Source organism: Aythya ferina, assembly GCF_964211825.1.
Source record: "Aythya ferina genome assembly, chromosome: 3".
Taxonomy (NCBI): domain Eukaryota; kingdom Metazoa; phylum Chordata; class Aves; order Anseriformes; family Anatidae; genus Aythya; species Aythya ferina.
In genome coordinates, this window is record NC_140298.1 from 12332381 (window position 1) to 12350104 (window position 17724).

The 17724-nt window shown below is 44.7% G+C and overlaps 1 protein-coding gene and 1 long non-coding RNA gene across 3 annotated transcripts in view; both read left to right on the forward strand.

Annotated features, from left to right (window-relative positions):
- SOS1 (SOS Ras/Rac guanine nucleotide exchange factor 1) overlaps positions 1 to 17724 on the forward strand; it is a 57492-nt gene continuing 39768 nt past the window's right edge. Inside the window, exons 1-6 of one of the 2 annotated variants that reach the window (XM_084515443.1) lie at positions 1 to 408; positions 8542 to 8667; positions 11072 to 11203; positions 11735 to 11899; positions 15475 to 15684; positions 16150 to 16293. In XM_084515443.1, the coding sequence (XP_084371569.1) occupies positions 322 to 408; positions 8542 to 8667; positions 11072 to 11203; positions 11735 to 11899; positions 15475 to 15684; positions 16150 to 16293 (864 nt within the window). In that variant the 5' untranslated portion in view covers positions 1 to 321. The remainder of the gene's footprint in view (positions 409 to 8541; positions 8668 to 11071; positions 11204 to 11734; positions 11900 to 15474; positions 15685 to 16149; positions 16294 to 17724) is intronic. The other variant, XM_084515442.1, reaches the window with a different exon arrangement.
- On the forward strand, positions 696 to 4033 carry LOC311433944. Its single transcript, XR_014691100.1, has 2 exons — positions 696 to 1418; positions 2740 to 4033. It is a non-coding gene; the product is annotated as an uncharacterized lncRNA (long non-coding RNA).

Below are 17724 nucleotides of genomic sequence, written 5' to 3' on the forward strand. Positions count from 1 at the left end.
AGCCGCTCCCCCCCCCCCCCCTCCATTTTCTCCCCTCCCCTCCCGCTCCGTTGCGGTTTCGCCCCCCGAGAGCCCGTGCGGGGGGGATGCGGCAGCCTCCGCCGCCTCCCCCCGCCGCTGCGGGCCTGCCGCCGGTGGCAGCGGCAGCAGCGGCGGTGGCGGCGGAGGAGGCGGAGGGAGGCCGCGGGGCCTCCTGCTGAGGCGAGGCGCTGAGGGGGGGGAGGCCGCCCGCTCCCTCCCGCTCCCCGCGGCCTAGCGTCCCCGGCGCTGCCCCGCCCGCCCTGAGGCCCCCCCCAGGGCCGGGCCGGGCCCGGCGGCAGCATGCAGGCGCAGCCGCTGCTCTACGAGTTCTTCAGCGAGGAGAACGCGCCCAAGTGGCGGGGGCTGCTGGTGCCCGCCCTCAAGAAGGTTGGTGAGGGCCCCGGCACGGCCTGGCAGTGGGCCGCGGGGCGCCCTGCTGGATCCAAAAGGGGAGATAGGGGCTGGGCACGGCGCTTGGGGGGGTGCCGAGGGGGTGTGGGGACTCCACAGGGAGCCAGCGGAGAGGGCTGGGGGTGTGGGGGTGTTGGGCTCCTCATGAGGGGGTGTTTGGGGGGCTCCTCTTCCACTCGGGGCTCAGAAGGAGAAGGTTTGAGGGGCTGGAGGTGGCTGCTGCTGCTCAGATTGAGCTCAGTGCTCTCCTAGCCCAACACGGCAACATTTTACAAATCTACATATTTCTCACAGTTAAAGGCAGCTTTCCCTCAAAGCACTTGCTCCTAGGGCTGACTGAACTGTTGCATCCCCCGGTGCGGGTTGGAAAGCTCAAGTGCTGCAGTCGTGCCGGTGCAGTATTTCTTCCGAATTTCCTCTCCCCTCATTTTTCCGGGCGTGCTCTCTGAGGTCTCCATCGGGTCAGTGTGCTCTCATCCACATCTTGGAAGTCTTCTTGCTTGTCTTATCCATAGTTTGTGGTGCTAATGGTCTGTCCCTCGTCGGTAGGCTCTCTCTGAAAGTAAACTTGTGTGTACATTGTCCACCTGGCTGCTCCTTGTGCTCCTTGCAAGCACCCAACTGGAGCCTGGGGGGAAAGCAGAGCCACCCAAGGTCTCAGAACAGCACAGACTCGCTCCTTTGGAGGTTGTTTTATTCCGTGGATTAGCAGGGGTTCATCGAACTTGGAGCCAGGCTCAGTGCTGAGTACTGGAGGAGGACATAGACTGAGGATCTCAAGGCAAAAATGAGAAAAAAACATTGGAATTGCTCTCTACATCTGAAGCACAAGGTTATATCCTAATGGGCAAGGCAGTCATGGAGCCACCCTGGATTAAAGATGCTTGCCGAGGGATTTGGGCAGAAAGGAGGAATTCTGGAGTCTGAAGTCAACAAAGAAGGCCAGCGGTGACAAGCTCCGGAGGGTGACAAACTGCCCCTGCAAGGTACGTTGTCTTGGTTTCGCTGTGTTGTGCACCATTGCTTGCTGCGGGCTGGGGGACAGCAGCAGTGACGTGGAGTTAGTTCTGGAGGCTTGACACTCAAACGCACAACTGTCTAGCAGATGTTAACTCCTAACCTCAGCTCTTCATGAGGTCGCCACCTGTTTCTTATCTTCTCTCAGGCTATTGCCCGGCGTGCTCCAGAAGCGCAGGCTGCTGCTGCTTCCTGTCCCTGTAGAAATGGAGAACCTGTCCGTGTCACCTGCTTCACCGAGCAGCCCAATAGTTGAGTTACAGGGGAACTAAATGGCTGATGAAAACATCAAGCTGTTTTTTTAATGGCTTCTTCATTAATGGAGAAGCCAAACTGGGTGTTTTACTAACTTACATGGGTGCAAGTCATCTCAGCTAGGGCGTTTAGCCCTTCAGATAAAGGCCCCATAACGTAATGAGCCTGTCATAAGTGGCAGGTAGGCCGGGGAGAATTGCAGCCTGCGTGCTTTGCCAATCGTCCATCCTTGCTCAGGAAAACCTTTGTGGCAGCTGGGTCTGAGACCCTGCCCCTTGCTCGGCCAGCCAGAGACCAGAGCTGCCCCTGGAGCCCGCGTACGGGACCAGTAAGACAGAGATGGTGGCAGCGTGTGCCAGCAAGGTCAAAGGGCAGAGCTGGCCTGGAGGGAGAGCTCCCTCTGTCAGGGTCAGGTTGTGCGAAGCCGATGTGTGTCTGGAGGAGAATTTTCCTGCCCTGCTCCCAGCTCATGCCCAGGTAGTGGCAGCAGCTGCTTTCCGAGCTCCACCTTGAAACCTGCCAGGTACACGGACAGGATTGTTATGTTTTCCTGCATGGCTGCAAGTGAGACTTAACGCTTTGGGGAGGCCTACGCTGAATTAATATCTCCGAGTAGGAGAGAGGTGTTTTAATTTAATGTTGCTGAAGCACGTATGCCAGGATGGAGCCTTCCCAGCTCCTGGGGAAGGCTGCAGTTACTCTTCTGTAACTTCACGTTGGCTTGTAAAGTGGAGCTTGAGCAACAGTGCTAGAATCCCTTTCTTAAAAATTGTTGAAAGGGTTTTATTTTTCCCACTGTGTTACCTTGGTTCTGTGTTTTTATCAAGCAAAAAACCAGGCACATGTAGTAAGAATAAATCACTTCTTTACATCAATAAATTCTCAAGAGCATGTGCCGTGTATTTCATTAGACATGGGCCTCAACAATAGGCTCTGTATTGCACTGTCACTGCATTTAACAGCTGTGTTTGCAGAAAGCAGCTTTTGTGCCATTCAGATCATAATGTAATCCCTTTTCTTCCCATTCTTCTTCAGATCCTGTCAAGATATACTCCAGTGCACTCAATTAGGAAGAAAATGATGTGTAGTGAGAGATGCTTCTCTGCCTGGTCGCTGTTACTTTGAAGCATCAGAAGAGGAGTGTCACAGAGCCCCACAGCCGCCAACAAAAGGCAGTAATCCTGGTGACGAGCTGCAAGAAAAGGAAGTAAGAATGTCAGCTGGTGCTTGAAATTGTGGTTGCAGAAGTGGATGGAAGGTGAGATGCTGGCGATGAAGACAGAGGACTCAAGACATGACGCACCAGGGCTCTGGGGTGGCTGGAGACAGAGACACATGGATTTGGGACTCCTCGGAAACCAGGCTGAGAAGAGACGCTTGCACAGCGATGCCTCTTCAAACAGTGGTGTTCCTGTACTAGCGAATGTGCACGCTTCCTTCTGAACAGAACCTTTTGGATAGTTTTTCTTGAACATCTTTCCCTGGGGCTTCATCTTGCTCGTGTAACTCTTGTACACTAGGAATTTCTCTGCGTAGCTATGACTTGCTTCTTCCCTGATGTGTTGGTTTTGACTGCAGAAAGTCATCCTTACTGCTGGCTACCTTCAGTAGTTTCATCGTTTAGAGAAAGAAGACAACTTCCTTGCCGTACAGATGTAGGAGTACCACCGCCTGAATACCTCGAGTTGTTTTGAAGCAGTTGAGCAATTAATGAGGGGTGCTCTTGGAATGTACTGCGCTCAGAGTGATGGGATTGAAGTGGTTTGACAGCTGAGGAGGATTTGCAGCTTCAGTCAAGGGAATTGTTCCAGGCAGTGTGCTCCCAGATCCTCACTGTGTCGCTTAGTCAATCTCTTCTACCTTTCATGGAGCGAAAGAGACGAGCAAAGTTCCTGAAGTGACTTCAGAGGGCTTGGGAAGCCGTGGCTGACACAAACAGTTCTACCTGACTTAATTATCTCGTTCTCTAAACTGATGACGGCCCAATTGCTGTTCTGAGTAACGAGCAGCCGTAGTTATTCTTGGCACCGTTTCACTGCAGATGTAGGACATCCTTAAGTTTTGATAGCTCTGGATTCCCTGTGCTTCTGATGGCTGCAGAGGATAAAGTTAAGATCCTGAAGTTGCTCAAGTGCGGATTTAAGACCCCTGTGCTTGTTTTACTTAGCTTGATCCCTGAAAAATTCAGTAAACAGCAGAAAAGTGCAGTAAGCTCTGCAGAATTGCCGAGTATCAGTGGAGTTGTACAAGAAAAAAAAAAGAAAACACAGTTTTTATGGGGTGTTTGCTCTATGAGAACACTCATTCATGCAAGCTGTCCGTAAAACATTTCATCCTGGAGTACTTCAGCGATAAGCAGCTGCTTGTCGGTACTTCTGTAGTCATCGAGGGCAGATTAACAAAAGCTGTGCTGTGTAAAAATGAGGGGTGTAACATCAGTGAAGACTCTCAGAGCAACCCAAGTGGGGAGGGAAAGAAAAAAGCCTGCCCTGCCACCAGGTTGCTTCTAATAATGTCATAATCTGGCTGTGAAGGCTTGTGTTTTCCACGTCTGTCCTCGGTATTTGGAAGGTTTGGAGAAGTGCTTGTAATCAGTTGAGTCTCGCCCTGTGTTTTGGAAAACAGCTTGGTCTTTGATTCGGGAGAGGTGCCAGAGGCCCAGCCTCTTCCCACCATGTTGCAGTGCAAGGAAAATGATGGATTCCCCCCGCTGGTAACAGGGGAGCATTTGCTGTCCAAGCAGGCAGGGAAGGGCAGCGCTTGCTTGCTTTACTTCTGCAGCCTCTCGTGTCACAGCTTCTTCCATTTTACTCTCCAGACGCTGTGATAAACCTGATGTTTTTCCTTCAGCTTTCTTACAAGTGCCTCAGCTTGAGAGAAAATCCTGGTGCGGTGGTACCTGTGCTCAGCGAAGCGTGCTTGTGTGCTGAGCACATCTCGGTGCTTGATTCACACTTTGACGTTGTGCCAGAATCCCGGGAGATGGGTATCCTTGCCTGGCTATGGAAATGACGTTCTCTGCCTGACAGAAGATGCTTTGCTTGTGCATTTTGGTTTGTTGTGTGGCTTTTGGATGATTTCCCTCTGTTATCTGCCTTTCTGAAGCTTCTGCTGCACGTGGAGGCACGCAGTTCTCTATCTTTTTCTGCACTCTTTCTTACAGAGATGCTTTCGGCAGAGGCTGAGATTTTTCAGCTTCATGTTCAACGTAAATCACCCTTCCCTCTTGCAGACGTGAGGGAGGGGTAACTGAAAGCTCTTGTGAAGGGGGCTTGGTTCTGTACCAAGCAGACTGACAACAAGTGAAAGGGAAAGGTCACGGAGTAAATTCAACAAACATCTCTTTAGTGCAGGATAAACTGCAGAATATTGGTCTGGGCTCGGCTTTGGATTATCTTGTGGCCAGCCTCAGAGCTGCTGTGTTGGACCAGTTGGAAAATAAAACCCCTGTGGAAGCTGGAGCTGTAAAATCTGCTTCCCTCGGACTCAGCCTTCTTTCTGGGTTTGGTCTAGATCATGTATTTCCTATGAGAAACAGGTCTGCGTTCTGGTTTACTGCTTGAAAAAGCTTTATCAAAAATGTTTAATTTTTTTATATAGAACAAGTTGCTAAGGGTTATAAATTGCAATCAGATATTGTTGCGTTGTTCATTAAAGAGATGTGTTAGTCTCTTTCTCTGGCTTTTTCAGACAGTTTAGGCTTGCTGGCGCCTGATTTGTAATTTGTTGCCATTTCTGACAGAAATTCTTTGCTCTTGTTGATTTTATTAAAAGAAAAGAGGGGTAGGAGGGGGATGCCAAGTCATAGGGTCATAGGATGTTCCTGAAGTGCTACAAATCTTCATGAGCAGGGGTTGCACCTTCTCTGTTCATAAACAGAAAGTTGTTCGAGAAAGGCTTGCCTGGCTTGTCTTCAATTAAAGAAAATCCTGGTGGGTTTGTTTCCATTCCAAAATCCAAGGGAAGAAGGCCTGCATGTCTTAAAAAATAAAAAAGGAAAGAATTGGGTGAAAATGGAGCAGTGGAGGCAGGGGTTTCTAGCCATTTTGAGTTGTATTTTCCCCTCAGGATTTGGTGGCTTATCTTGGAGAACTGAAGCTTTGGTCAAAAGATTTGGAAGCTGTTCTTGCGGTAATTCCCCTTATCACGAGATAGACGTTTTGGTGTGTGTGGGAGGGAAGGGATGGGTTCTGTCATTATTTAAGGGAGAGGTTAAACGCTTCGATAAGGATCTTATCCAAACATCACTACACTTCAGAAGTTGTTCCTCTGTTTTTATCGCCCCTGTTCCTGACATGGGCTGGCGAGGGGGCTGGTGGGATTCACGCCGCGCTCCAGCGTCTCAGGGCTGATAAGGCAGGGTGGCCTGCTTGTTTGCTTTTAATTATCATTATAATTTTTAATTTTGAATCTGAGCGGACTTTCTGCGAAGGCTGGAAACCCCCCCGGTAACTCGATCTCCTTTTTTATTATTATTATTATTACTATTTTTTTGGCTCGGGTCACGTGGCGGCGCCCGCTAGCAGATGTCCTCGCTTGCTGCCTTCCCTCTCCAAACCCCGTGCTGCCGTCGCCGCTCTTGCATCACGCCCCAGCTGATGACCTCCTCGGGCACTGCCTGCTCCTCGGCCCCAGCCTGGAGGTGCTGCCGGGGTGCAGATACCCAAATTACACGTTCCTCTGCTGGCCGTGCACCGGGCCGTCCTGTAATTTTCCCCGTCGGACTAGTTGTTTTCTTGCCTTTGCCGGGCTGACTTTGAACCCTAAATGATACTAAATCTCACTTAAGTAGCAATGAAGCTTATTTACTGCCTGCCTAATGGAGATAAACTGTGCCGGCCAGCCGGAGGCACCCTCATGATGTTTTTCTCCGCCGAGGTGGATGTTGTGCTGAGGCAGAGCCCGGCGCTGCCAGCAGACGCTGGTCTTCGAGAAGCAGGGTGTAATTGCTCCCCAAACACAACCTCTTAGCAAAAATGCTTGGAACTTTATCTCCTGAACGAGAAGTAGGTTATCGCTGTTGACTTTGTTTCGGTTGACTGCGGATCATGTTTCAGGTCACGGCGTGGTGTTTGTTTGTTTGTTCTTACTCCTATAGACAATTACAGGCAGGCAGGGGATGACGAGTCCCTTCTCCATGATCTGCCTTCTAAGAAAAGGTAGAAACAGAGCTGTTTTTGATCACTCAGTTTTATCCCATTCCGTATTTTTTATTGCCTGATTGACTCAGTAACTTAATACTTTTCTGAGTACCAAATGCTAGAGCAATCCAGAGGGTTCACATAATAGACTTTTTTTTTCAGTTCTGCCTTAAAATAAATCAAGACGGCATCTTCCAGGCAGCTCGGATCAGCTCTGATCTTTCAGAGGAGTCTCCTGCAGGTCTGTAATTTGGGATGTTAAAATGTCCCGAGCTGGTGCAGTGTTTCAGACATCGATATTTGAATTGTAAATGATTGCTGGGACTGCTGGGGATGCTGTTACGCAGGTACCTCCAAAAACACGCGCTGTGGCTGTGCGTGGCCGAGTTCTTGGTATTTTCTTTACCCCAACAGTTTCATTTTTCTTTTCGTTAGTCACGTGGGGAGAAGTTCTCCTCTCCGAACAGTGTTTTCAAGTTTAAAAAAAGCAGCAAACGTCAGAGGCGTTCTTTAAGACCTAGTGGATCAAGGTACACAACCTGCAAGTAACTAAACCCCTGATCGAGTGCATTTAATTCTCTACAGCAGCGAAGTGAGCACCAGGGCTGTGCCCAGACATGAAGTTTTCAAGCTAATGAGTGCCTTAGCAAGCAAGTGGATTTCTATTTGAGGCTGTTGCGTGTTTGAACTTCATAACATTTAATTCTTGCTATAGCTGCAAGTAGGAATGAGAACTCAGCTGTGAAATTAAATAATTATGGCAGCGGGATTTGAATATAGGCATGGGTTTAATATTGGGATGAGACAGATTGTTGGGGTTTGGTTTAAGGTGGTTAAGCTCTTCTGGAGGTGATTGAGAGAACTGGAGGCATTTTGAGTTGAGTGCAGTGGGAATGGTAAAATGATGAAATTGGGGCTTGAAATGTGTTGCGAAAGTCAGCAGTCAGCTTGCTCTGGCATAATATTTGCCATCAGTGCTTGGGGTTGAGATTAAACTGCCTGTCAGTTCGAAGCTCTTGGAGCAGGGAGCTTTGCATACCTGAAACTTAAACCAGCTAAAACCGTGCTATTTTGTTACCTGCAAAAGTGCAGAGGGAAGCTGTGCTGCCGTTCAGATGGCTGTCTAGAAAAATAAGTTGGTAACCCAACCCTTTGGGAGGAGCACCAAATAGTGTGCCTCAGTGGGTTTACACCAGTGAGAATTCCCAGATGGGAAAATCTTTGAATATCTTTGCTGTTTCTGTAGTGCTCCGCCTTTGAAAAAAGTTCTGGATCTTGTTATTGTAGCTTGAGTGGTGTGCAGGGGGCTGTAAATGGGACAAAACCCTACATCTGCAGCGTGCTCTGCAAACGGTGGTGTAAGAGTTGGGGTGGAAAGACGAATTTATGCAGAGTATTTAAGGAGTTTTCCTAATTGCGCTGCTGAACACCGTTATTAATTAGCTGTTTTTTTGACATTAAATATTACTTACAGCCATTTGAGTACGTTTAATATTTGAGGTTTGTGTTCCTAGCAAGTGTAAATGAGTGTTTCGCTTCTCTGCCCAGCGTGCCTTAATAGAGCTCAGCACACATGCAGTTCTCGTTGGATTTTTCTAAACTGTTTGGATCATTCTTTTGCCATCTTTTTTTTGTGAGTAAAGCATATAACTTGGGGCAGAACAAAAAATAAGACTGATTCTTCTGTTCCGTACAGGTTCAGGTGCAGGTCCATCCTAAACTTTCCTCTACCGAAGATGCGTTACAGTACGTGGAGGAGTTAATTCTCCAGTTGTTAAATATGCTGTGTCAAGCCCAGCCCAGAAGTTTTCTGGATGTAGAGGTACGGAGAATATTTATTACAAATCTGATCCGCGTTTTGCAATGTAATTTGAGCTGCTGTATAAAAAGTCCATACAGAAATCATTTCACAACGCGAAAAGGATCACTTGGTACAAGAAAGAGAAGCCGTAATTATGTATGTTTATGTAACAGAACCTTCAGCAGAAAACCTGCTGAGTTACCTAATAGGTGATTTTCCCATCGGTTGCATTTCTTGTTCAATGCTCAGTAAAACAGTCCCTGCGAACCGCATTACCGTGTAATAGCTGGTGAGTGTAACTTCTGGACGTAAAGCTGACTGGCTCCTTTCAAAAGGCTTTTTTCTCTGCCCCCCCCCCCCCGCCCCGAGATAGCATGCGAACTGTAGCTGCTTCGTCTGTGATCTCGTGCTGCTTTCTCAGCGTGGTGATACAGGCTGATACACTCCCCCCCCCGGAAATTTGAACAAAAATAGTTCAGCTGCTTTCTCAGAATGAGTTGAGGAACGCTTCTTTCCTCTCTAAGGAAGCTTCTTCTCTGACGATCCTGTTTTCAAAGGTTTACAACCTCTGCTCAGAAAAGCAGCCTGATGTTTGAGAAGAGCTGTCTTACCTCCATTTGAGAAACAACCTAATTCAGTTTCACTCTAAGCCTGTGAATATCTTGGTAGCCCTTTGTGCTTAACCACGATTTGAAGACTTTGCTGCCCAGCTGCAGACTGTGCATGTTGGTTTCCAGTCCTAGGGGGCTGTGGCTGTGCTGTGCCAGGTTAGGTTGCAAAACAAGATGCAACTTCCTCATGTTCTGAAGAAAGTGTAGAAGAGTGTAGGCAATGCTCTGACAGGTACGCGGAGGGCTGAGATGAGAGCTTATGGACAAAGATTTGGTTAAAACAATGCTGGAAAGCCAAAAAAGAAACAAGCAAAACTAAAACAAGCAGCAAGAAAAAATCACTAAGATGTCCAGGAATTCAACAAGTAAAAAAAAAAACCACTAAGCTGAGTTCAAGATTGATGAATTTCATCCTTCCTCTTGTTTTGAATGTTGACACCTAATGGGGTTTCAGTGTCCCCTCTCATGGCTAGCCTGTTTTGCAACATTACTCTGGTCAACTGAAGTAACAGAGGTTTGTGGAAGATTGCATGAAGTGTTTTGGTAGCATTGTTTAAAAGCCAGGGTTAAATGTAGTGTTGCTTTAAGAGTCTTCTGGTTGTGAAGTCAAGCCCTTAGGATGAGAAATGCAAGAACTGAAGATGATCAGGCAACCTCAATTTACCCCCTTTGTGTTTACATGTGATGATTCCGTCTTTAATTACATGGTCATACACGGTTATTTTTCCCCCAGGACACCTTCATTCTTCAGTCAGCAGGCTGGGCTGTGTTAGGGGTAACAAATCAGTATTAGATAGCAAATGAGATTTTATTTTTTCTTAAGTATGACTTCTACTTTCCTCTTGCAGAATTGTTATGATGGAGGGTGGGGAGGACAAAAAAAAAAAAAAAAGGAATCTGTACTTTGAAACATTGGTTGCCACCTTTTATAGACTTGTGTTCTGTCCCAGTTCTTTTTGTTGGAAAGTTTTTGTTTGTGTACATTGCCCTGTACCAGCTCTTTGTAAGTGGTCATTAATTTCATCTTCCTCATTTCGTGGTTGCTCAAATTGGGGTCATATTTACGTAAGCGAGCGCTTGCAACTGAAACAGTCAGTGGGAACTGTGGTCTGAAAAAATATGCGAAGCGATCTGAGAAATTAGATTTCTGGCACCTTTTCTGAAACACCTGGGCTACCAAAAACAGTCAGGGCTTTGAATCTCCAGAGACCCATGTGTGAGTTCCAGCAGGAGAGCTATTCAGAGCATGGGCGAGTGTAGGTGTGTTCCAGCACCGAATGCTGGATGCAGTAATTAAACTGCAGGAAAAAATGAGGGCAAAGCTGAGCTGGGCACGATTGGGCCAACTGCAGACATGGAACTGTTGGGCAGTCTTTTCTTACGCTGTCTTCAGAGGGGTTTGCATGCGAGTGATAGACAATTCGGGCTGTGTGCTCATCAGTGAAGGTGAAACAAAGCTCCTATCCTCTCATTCAGTGACCATTCTATGTCTAAACATATTTAATTGCTGAATTATCACCCATGTGCACAAAAGGAGCAAATTGTACCTGCAAAAGCAACTTCATTCTGGCATTTCTCAAATTTTAAGCACTAGATTTTTCTATGGAAATGATATTCTGATATCCCTTAGGAATGTGGTGAGCAATGTGTACCAAAATGATAGTTTGTGTTATAGAAGCTCTTATAGTCAAAATATCAACATTTGCATACATTAATTTGTTAATTAATGAGAAGTGATTTCAGAGTGTATTAGCATTGCTCAGATAATTCCAATTATGTATTTACCCTCTAGTTCTGGTTTTGTTTTTTTTAAGGATCGTGTTCAAAAAAGTTTTCCCCATCCTATTGATAAGTGGGCAATAGCTGATGCCCAGTCTGCTATTGAGAAGAGGAAACGAAGAAATCCGTTATCTCTCCCAGTAGAAAAAATCCACCCTTTATTAAAGGTAAGCAGTGACATGATCTTGCTCTTGGAATGCAGTTGGAGGTTGACAGCTTTGTTTTGTCAAGCGTCTGTGTGCTGCCTGAAATGTAAACAAGAGAACAGTAACAATACCTGTTTTCAACATAATTTTCAGAGTTTTCAGTTTAGTTGATTGTATTTCTTCAATTTGTACATTTAAGAGTTTTTCTGGAAGTTTCTTAATTGTTTTCTGAGTCATGCAAAGTGAATTAAGAACAATTAAACTTGAATCAAATGACTGCTTAGCTTTGTTTATGCTATAGACAGTTAACTAACTTTTAAGTGAGGCTTTTGGGACAGTTCCGGGCTGTTGTCAGCTCCACAGTCTGCGATGATGCTGTTTCTTTTCCTGGCCTACAGGCTACCATGTTTCTTTAATATAGACTGTATGCCTTGAATGTTTATGGTGAGGAGTTAGAAACTTGCAAGGTTTAGTTGTAACCTGTTGTGTATGTTTCATTTACTGAATAACTGTGTAGCACTGATTTTTTATTTTTTTATTTTTTCCTTTCAGGAAGTGCTAGGCTACAAAATTGATCACCAAGTGTCTGTTTACATAGTGGCAGTATTAGAATACATTTCTGCAGACATATTAAAATTGGTTGGGAATTATGTACGAAATATAAGGCATTATGAGATTACAAAGCAAGATATTAAAGTGGCAATGTGTGCTGATAAGGTAAGCATAACTCTTGTTTCTAATGTTAACGGAAAATTTTAGTTAAGTTTTGGTAGGACAGTGTCTATTCCTTACCGGGTAAATGGGGTTTTGTGTATTTGAAATAAATTGCTGCAGTAAAATCTGGTTCCATATTTTAATACAGCAAAGCTAATTGAGTTTATAGAGCTGGTGCTTGGGCTTATTAATATCTGAGTGTCTATTGCTTATGATATTGCTTGCCTAATCCCAGCAATGTGTGGATGCTTTAAAAATTATTGTGAAGCTGCACTAACTTCAAGTTTTCATGATTTTGGGAGACCACCCATGCTTAAGACTGTATTGCATGTAAAAAACAGTGTTTCAATGGTCAAAAATAAATTGAAAAATCCCTTCATAAGCATCACTAATATTCTGTGGGGGTCCGTATTTTTATCTGCAGGTAGTCATTCTTGTAGTTTTAGAGGAGTGTTTCAATTCAGAAAGCAATTACCTCTTTCCTTGGTGATCCAGCAGTGCTGGAGAAGGGTCTGCTGTCTGTCTTTTGAGGTGCTTTTGTGCTCTAGCTTCTGGGGCCACCTCATCAGCATCTCAAAATATCCATTGTTTAAAAAATAAAGCTTGAAGTAGATCCTTTCAGAAATGCTACAGGACAGTGAGATCTTGCTGAAGTCCAGGCATTTTCAGATTTATCACCTCCTCTTGGTACTTCTTGGTCTATGTTAATCTGCGTTTCTGCTTGGAATTGTCTCTTGTTTCATTGAATTCTTTTGTCTTGTTCATGTTTGTGTTTTTTTCTGTCTTGTTTTTCTCTTCACCTCAAGACAGGGAAGAAAGATGTCTTGTGAAGTCATGAAGGGCCAAGTATTTTTCAGTCAGGGCAGTTGTCTTAGTCCCGCTTGCTTTTGGGTGTACTTACCTGGGTTGTTAAGGCAGTGTTTAGAGGTGTGTGAATAAAGAACAGAAACAGTGCTGTCACTGTGTGTACCTTTGTATCCTGGGGAAAGGTAGCAAGCAGAAAAGACTGATTTGGGAAATTCCATTACATGGGCCACTCTTACATTGGAGCAAGCCTTTTTAATATGTGCACAGAAGAAACATTTGAAAGGCTCTGAAGTAGGCATGTTAGTTTTGCTGCTGCAGTGGAACAAGCTATGGACAGGTACTCCCAAGGTGTTTTCTTTTCCAGTCACATCAAGGACCTTCTTAGTATATTAGGATTTTACTGCCAGTGTACATTCTGCTTGGCTTTATTTTTATTATTTGAAACAAACCAACTAAAACAGTCTGTTGGCCCCACGTGTCTTTTTTTCCCAAGCACTTTCACACTTGTTTTTGTGCCACCCATCCATATTAAAAAAATCCTGCCTCCTCTGAGAGGGGGAAGACAGCAACAACAAAACTCCACCACCACCAAACAAAAAAACCCACCTGCATTTGAATGCAAGCTGCTTTTATTTGACTATCTGCTCATGCTTCTGAACGCTCTAAATTCAGTGTCCCAGGGTACGGTTGCTTTGTTTCTGTTGTTTTCACCGTAGTGAGGTGTGCCTTGTGATTGCAGCCTGGAATCTTCTAGATTAAGTATGCACTAGAACTGCATCCATGGAGTTATAAATGCTGGGGCCTCCTTGAATACCTCCATTACCCCGTGTAATTGCCCACAGTAGTGATGCTATGTAATGTCCTGTTTCCCAGAAATAGGATCCTGATTGTAATCTGAGTTCCATGTAAATTTTCTGGCTTTACAAGATGAATCACCTTCTTTTCTTAGAACATGTCTTCAGAAGAAGTCAGGCTTAATGCAAAATGTCCATTGTTTTACTTTCAGAAAAGCTTAAGACCAGGGCGTGTAGCAGGGACCTTTGACTCACTAAGAGAAAGAACCTGCTGCGTGCCCATTTCCCTCCCTACTAGACCTCTGTATTTTTGAGGATTGTTAGAACAGGACCCGGGTGAAGGGATGCCTGCTCTAGGTAGGTGTATTTCTGCCAGTATTGAAGGTGGATGAATCTACAAGACCATCCCTCGTGCTTACAAATCCCCAAGTATTCTCTTGCAGGATAGCTCATTTGTCCAATATCAGTACTCGGCAGCTTGGCTAGCTGGCATGTCCTCTAGAGAAGTGCCTGTGTAAGGTGCATTATAGAAGGAGGACTTCTACAGCAAACAGCAGGGTAAATGTCGCATTGGCTGTTGTGGCTCCTTCAGAGGCTTAATTCTTCACCTCCAGTTCTATAATTATTTTGAGCAACACTTGTTCTGTTTTCAGCCATTTAAAAAAACTCTGGGTCGTGTTTTACGTGTTAGCCTTCCCTCATGTCGCTCTCAAATAAGTATTTACAGCTTCGATCCTGCAGTCTTCTCCTCTGTCTTCTTGGTGATTGACAGCCGTCACCTCAGTCTCTGCAGCAACAGGCGTAGGTTGCCATGGCTTCACCTCCATCTGTTCACAAGGGAGGCTGGCAGGCAGCACTTAAATCCTAATTTATTTTGAAGTTCGTGTGGATTGTTTGATGCCTTCTGTGGCCTCCTGGAAGGGGAGTAGCTCTGGGCAGTAGGTTTGTTTATAAATGCTGTCCCGTCTGTCTACCCCAGGACTAAGTCATCTTGTGTGTTGGACTACATCTTCTGCTGGCTTGTTCTTAAGCTGCATCACTTTAGATTGTGTGGGGCCTGTAGTGTTTTATTTTTCAAAGATAAATTGGATTAAAATGCCTTTGCTAATTTGCAGTCAACACATTGACGTTAAGTTGTTCTTCAGGTTTTATAGACATCAACCAAGGAGTAAATTCAGTTTGTCGCTTGCTAAGTCATTGTAATGACTCCTGGCTCAGATTCCATGTTTGGAAGAGGTTCAGTGATCCACTTAATCTTTTTCTTGAGAAATTCAATTTACTAATTGCTTGTGTTTGGTAAACCTTGCTTGGGTAAACAAACGAATTGGGACCTCTGGTAGTTGGAGTCCTTCAAGTCCTTTTGTCTGTGCTGTTCTGCACCTTGGTTGACAGCTTTTTCTGAAGCTGCTGCCCTTCCTTGTGGGTCCAATTTAACAAGAGAACTCAGGAGCTATTAAGGACAGAAACCAGTTCATTTGCAATGTGTGGGCAATCCGGTATTCATCCAGGTAGATAACAGGGTTCTGAGCAAAATCACGTGTGACTGCCTGTTAAAGCCAAAGGAGGAAATCCAAAATGTGCATACTTTGTGACTTCAAATACTGCATTATCTTCTGAAACTTAGATTATGTGGGATAATTCACAGTTAGAGAATACTGTTAAGGGCTAAATACCTCTTTGTACTTCATAGGACACTTCGAATAATAATTGATTTTAGGACCATATTCTGAGAGGCATCTGGATTGGTCTAAGTGACGGGATTCTACAGAGATTTCCACTGCAAATAATGATTTGCAAAGTAATAACACTGGATGTTGCTTTTGTAGTGCTCAACCAATTGCAGAATTACATATGTAAATATCTCTCCTGATCACTTTGATTCCATGGCAATGATAATTCCCTTTTCTGGTAACGTACTGGTAGATCTTGAAAAGAAGTTTTTGTCACTTTGTGGCTTTCTCCCTCTTTGCTACCTAGGTGTTAATGGATATGTTCCATCAAGATGTGGAAGATTTAAGTGCACTAACTTTATCTGATGAGGAACCCTCCACCTCAGGGGAGCAAACCTATTATGACCTAGTGAAGTCATTTATGGCGGAGGTTCGCCAGTATATAAGGGAACTAAATCTCATTATCAGAGTTTTCAGAGAGCCATATGCCTCCAACTCCAAACTGTTTTCATCTCATGTAAGTGTTGTGTAAAATAAATTATAGTGGCTATAAATTTAGGTTAACGTTTCTAGAACCTAACTATTGCATGGTTTAATATATCTACAGTAGAGCAACCACTTAACAGTTCTGAAATGTGAATTGTAAAGGAGCTTGTGGGGAGACACTAGTTCTGTAGAAGAAATGACATGATTTTCTATATTCACGTGCAGGCCTGTAATTTAAGGTTGGCCAGTGTTCCGTGCCATCTTGTTTCATTGTCAATTTTCATGTATTTATACATACTTAAAGTTATTGTTTTGAAAATAAATTGTGATTTTTACGTATTAGTATTACAAAATACTTATTAAAAAAAAAAACTTGTTTTAATTAAGCGAGTCTAACTTCCTAATCATAACAGAGTAGCTTTGCACATAATGTTCTTTCTTTTAAATTACTTAAAATTCCTTGTTGATTTTTATCTGGTTCTGTTGCTTTTTGCAGGATGTGGAAAATATATTTAGTCGTATATCGGACATTCACGAACTCAGTGTGAAGTTATTGGGTCATATAGAAGACACTGTTGAAATGACAGATGAAGGTAGTCCTCATCCATTAGTAGGCAGCTGTTTTGAAGACATGGCTGAGGTAAGACAGTACTTATTTTTTATTATTCAGATGTATCCTAAGGTCTTGCACTTAAATGCTTAATGCATCTCTGTTCTAGGTGCCTTTGTTTAGAATGAGATTTTTTTTCTTCTAACCTTTCCCTCAGTCATGAGGAGACTGCTGTCACATTTCTAATTTTAGTCCTCAGTCTTTGTGGGCTGTTCAGTCTTGGTTAGCACAAGAAGGAAACAAACAAAACCATCTGTGACTAGACTTCAATAGAAATGAAGAATTCTGAAAATTGGGATTTCTGTGGAAAGATGGAGTGGAGCAGAAGCTTTTTTTTTGTCAGCAGGTGTGCTAAGGTGATGAGGAAAGCTATTAAATTAGGTTAGGGCATGGAGACTGAAGCGTGCAGTTAGAAAAAATCAGAGGAGGTTACCAAAAAATGTTGTGGTTGAGATTCTCCTCCAAAGACTTGCCAATCAAAAACTGGCCAAAGCCTTCTTCAGACAAGTAGGAGCATCTCATCATCATGGGCCTTGGTTCTCTTGGTAGAATAACCATGCTGACATCTGCTGGGAGGACAACTTATCCTGGTTCAAGTAGCCCAGGAGATTGCTGGAGGGCAATGAGACAGTGTTTTGTGGCATGTGCTTACGGGCTGTCTAGGTAAGGTGCTCCAATTCACTTCATTCTCAGGAGCAAGGGAGCAGCGGCAGGAGTGTCAAAGCCAAAGGCAGGCTTGGCTGCAGGGGTGGAGTTGAAGGTCTCGAGGAAACAGCAGGAGATGAGAAGCAGACTGAACACCCCAGGCTTTGGGAGAACAGACTTAGCTCATTCAGGGAAGGGGTAGACAGAATCGTATCGGTTGCTTCTAGGGTAGAAGGGGCTCATGACAGTGGGCTTATTCTCAAAGGCAGTATTTTCAGGAGTACACATTTCCAGTCCCTAAGAAAAAGGACAGGTGTAGTATGAGGCCAGGGTGAGTACAATTTAGGGATTCCTGTTGAGTGAAATGCAGGCTTCCCATGAGGAATGGAAAAGCATTGCCTAGGTAGATGGAAATGGCATTAAGAGGGCTGCAGTTCACCTGTAGTTAAACTTGACTACACTCCACTGACTGAAGGAAAGCAAGAAGGGCTTTTAGTGTAAAATACTATGGAAAGGAAGACCATAGAAAATGTGGGTATCCTGCTCATGGGGTGAGACACTCAGTTTTTGAAGATAGAAAACGTGTTTGAGGTACTCTGAATCTCCTTTGCCTGGTCTTTACTGGCCAGATATGCTTTAAGGCCTCCCAGGTAAGATTGAAGGAGAGGGGTGAAACTCAAGGATCATGGTAAAGTCTGTTTATCTGAGGTGGGTATGTGTAAGTCTCTGCAGCAGGACAGGATGCTGAGGCAGCTGGCTAGTATCATTGCAAGGCCACTGACCAGAGTTCTTGAAGATTAGTTGTGAGTTGTGGAG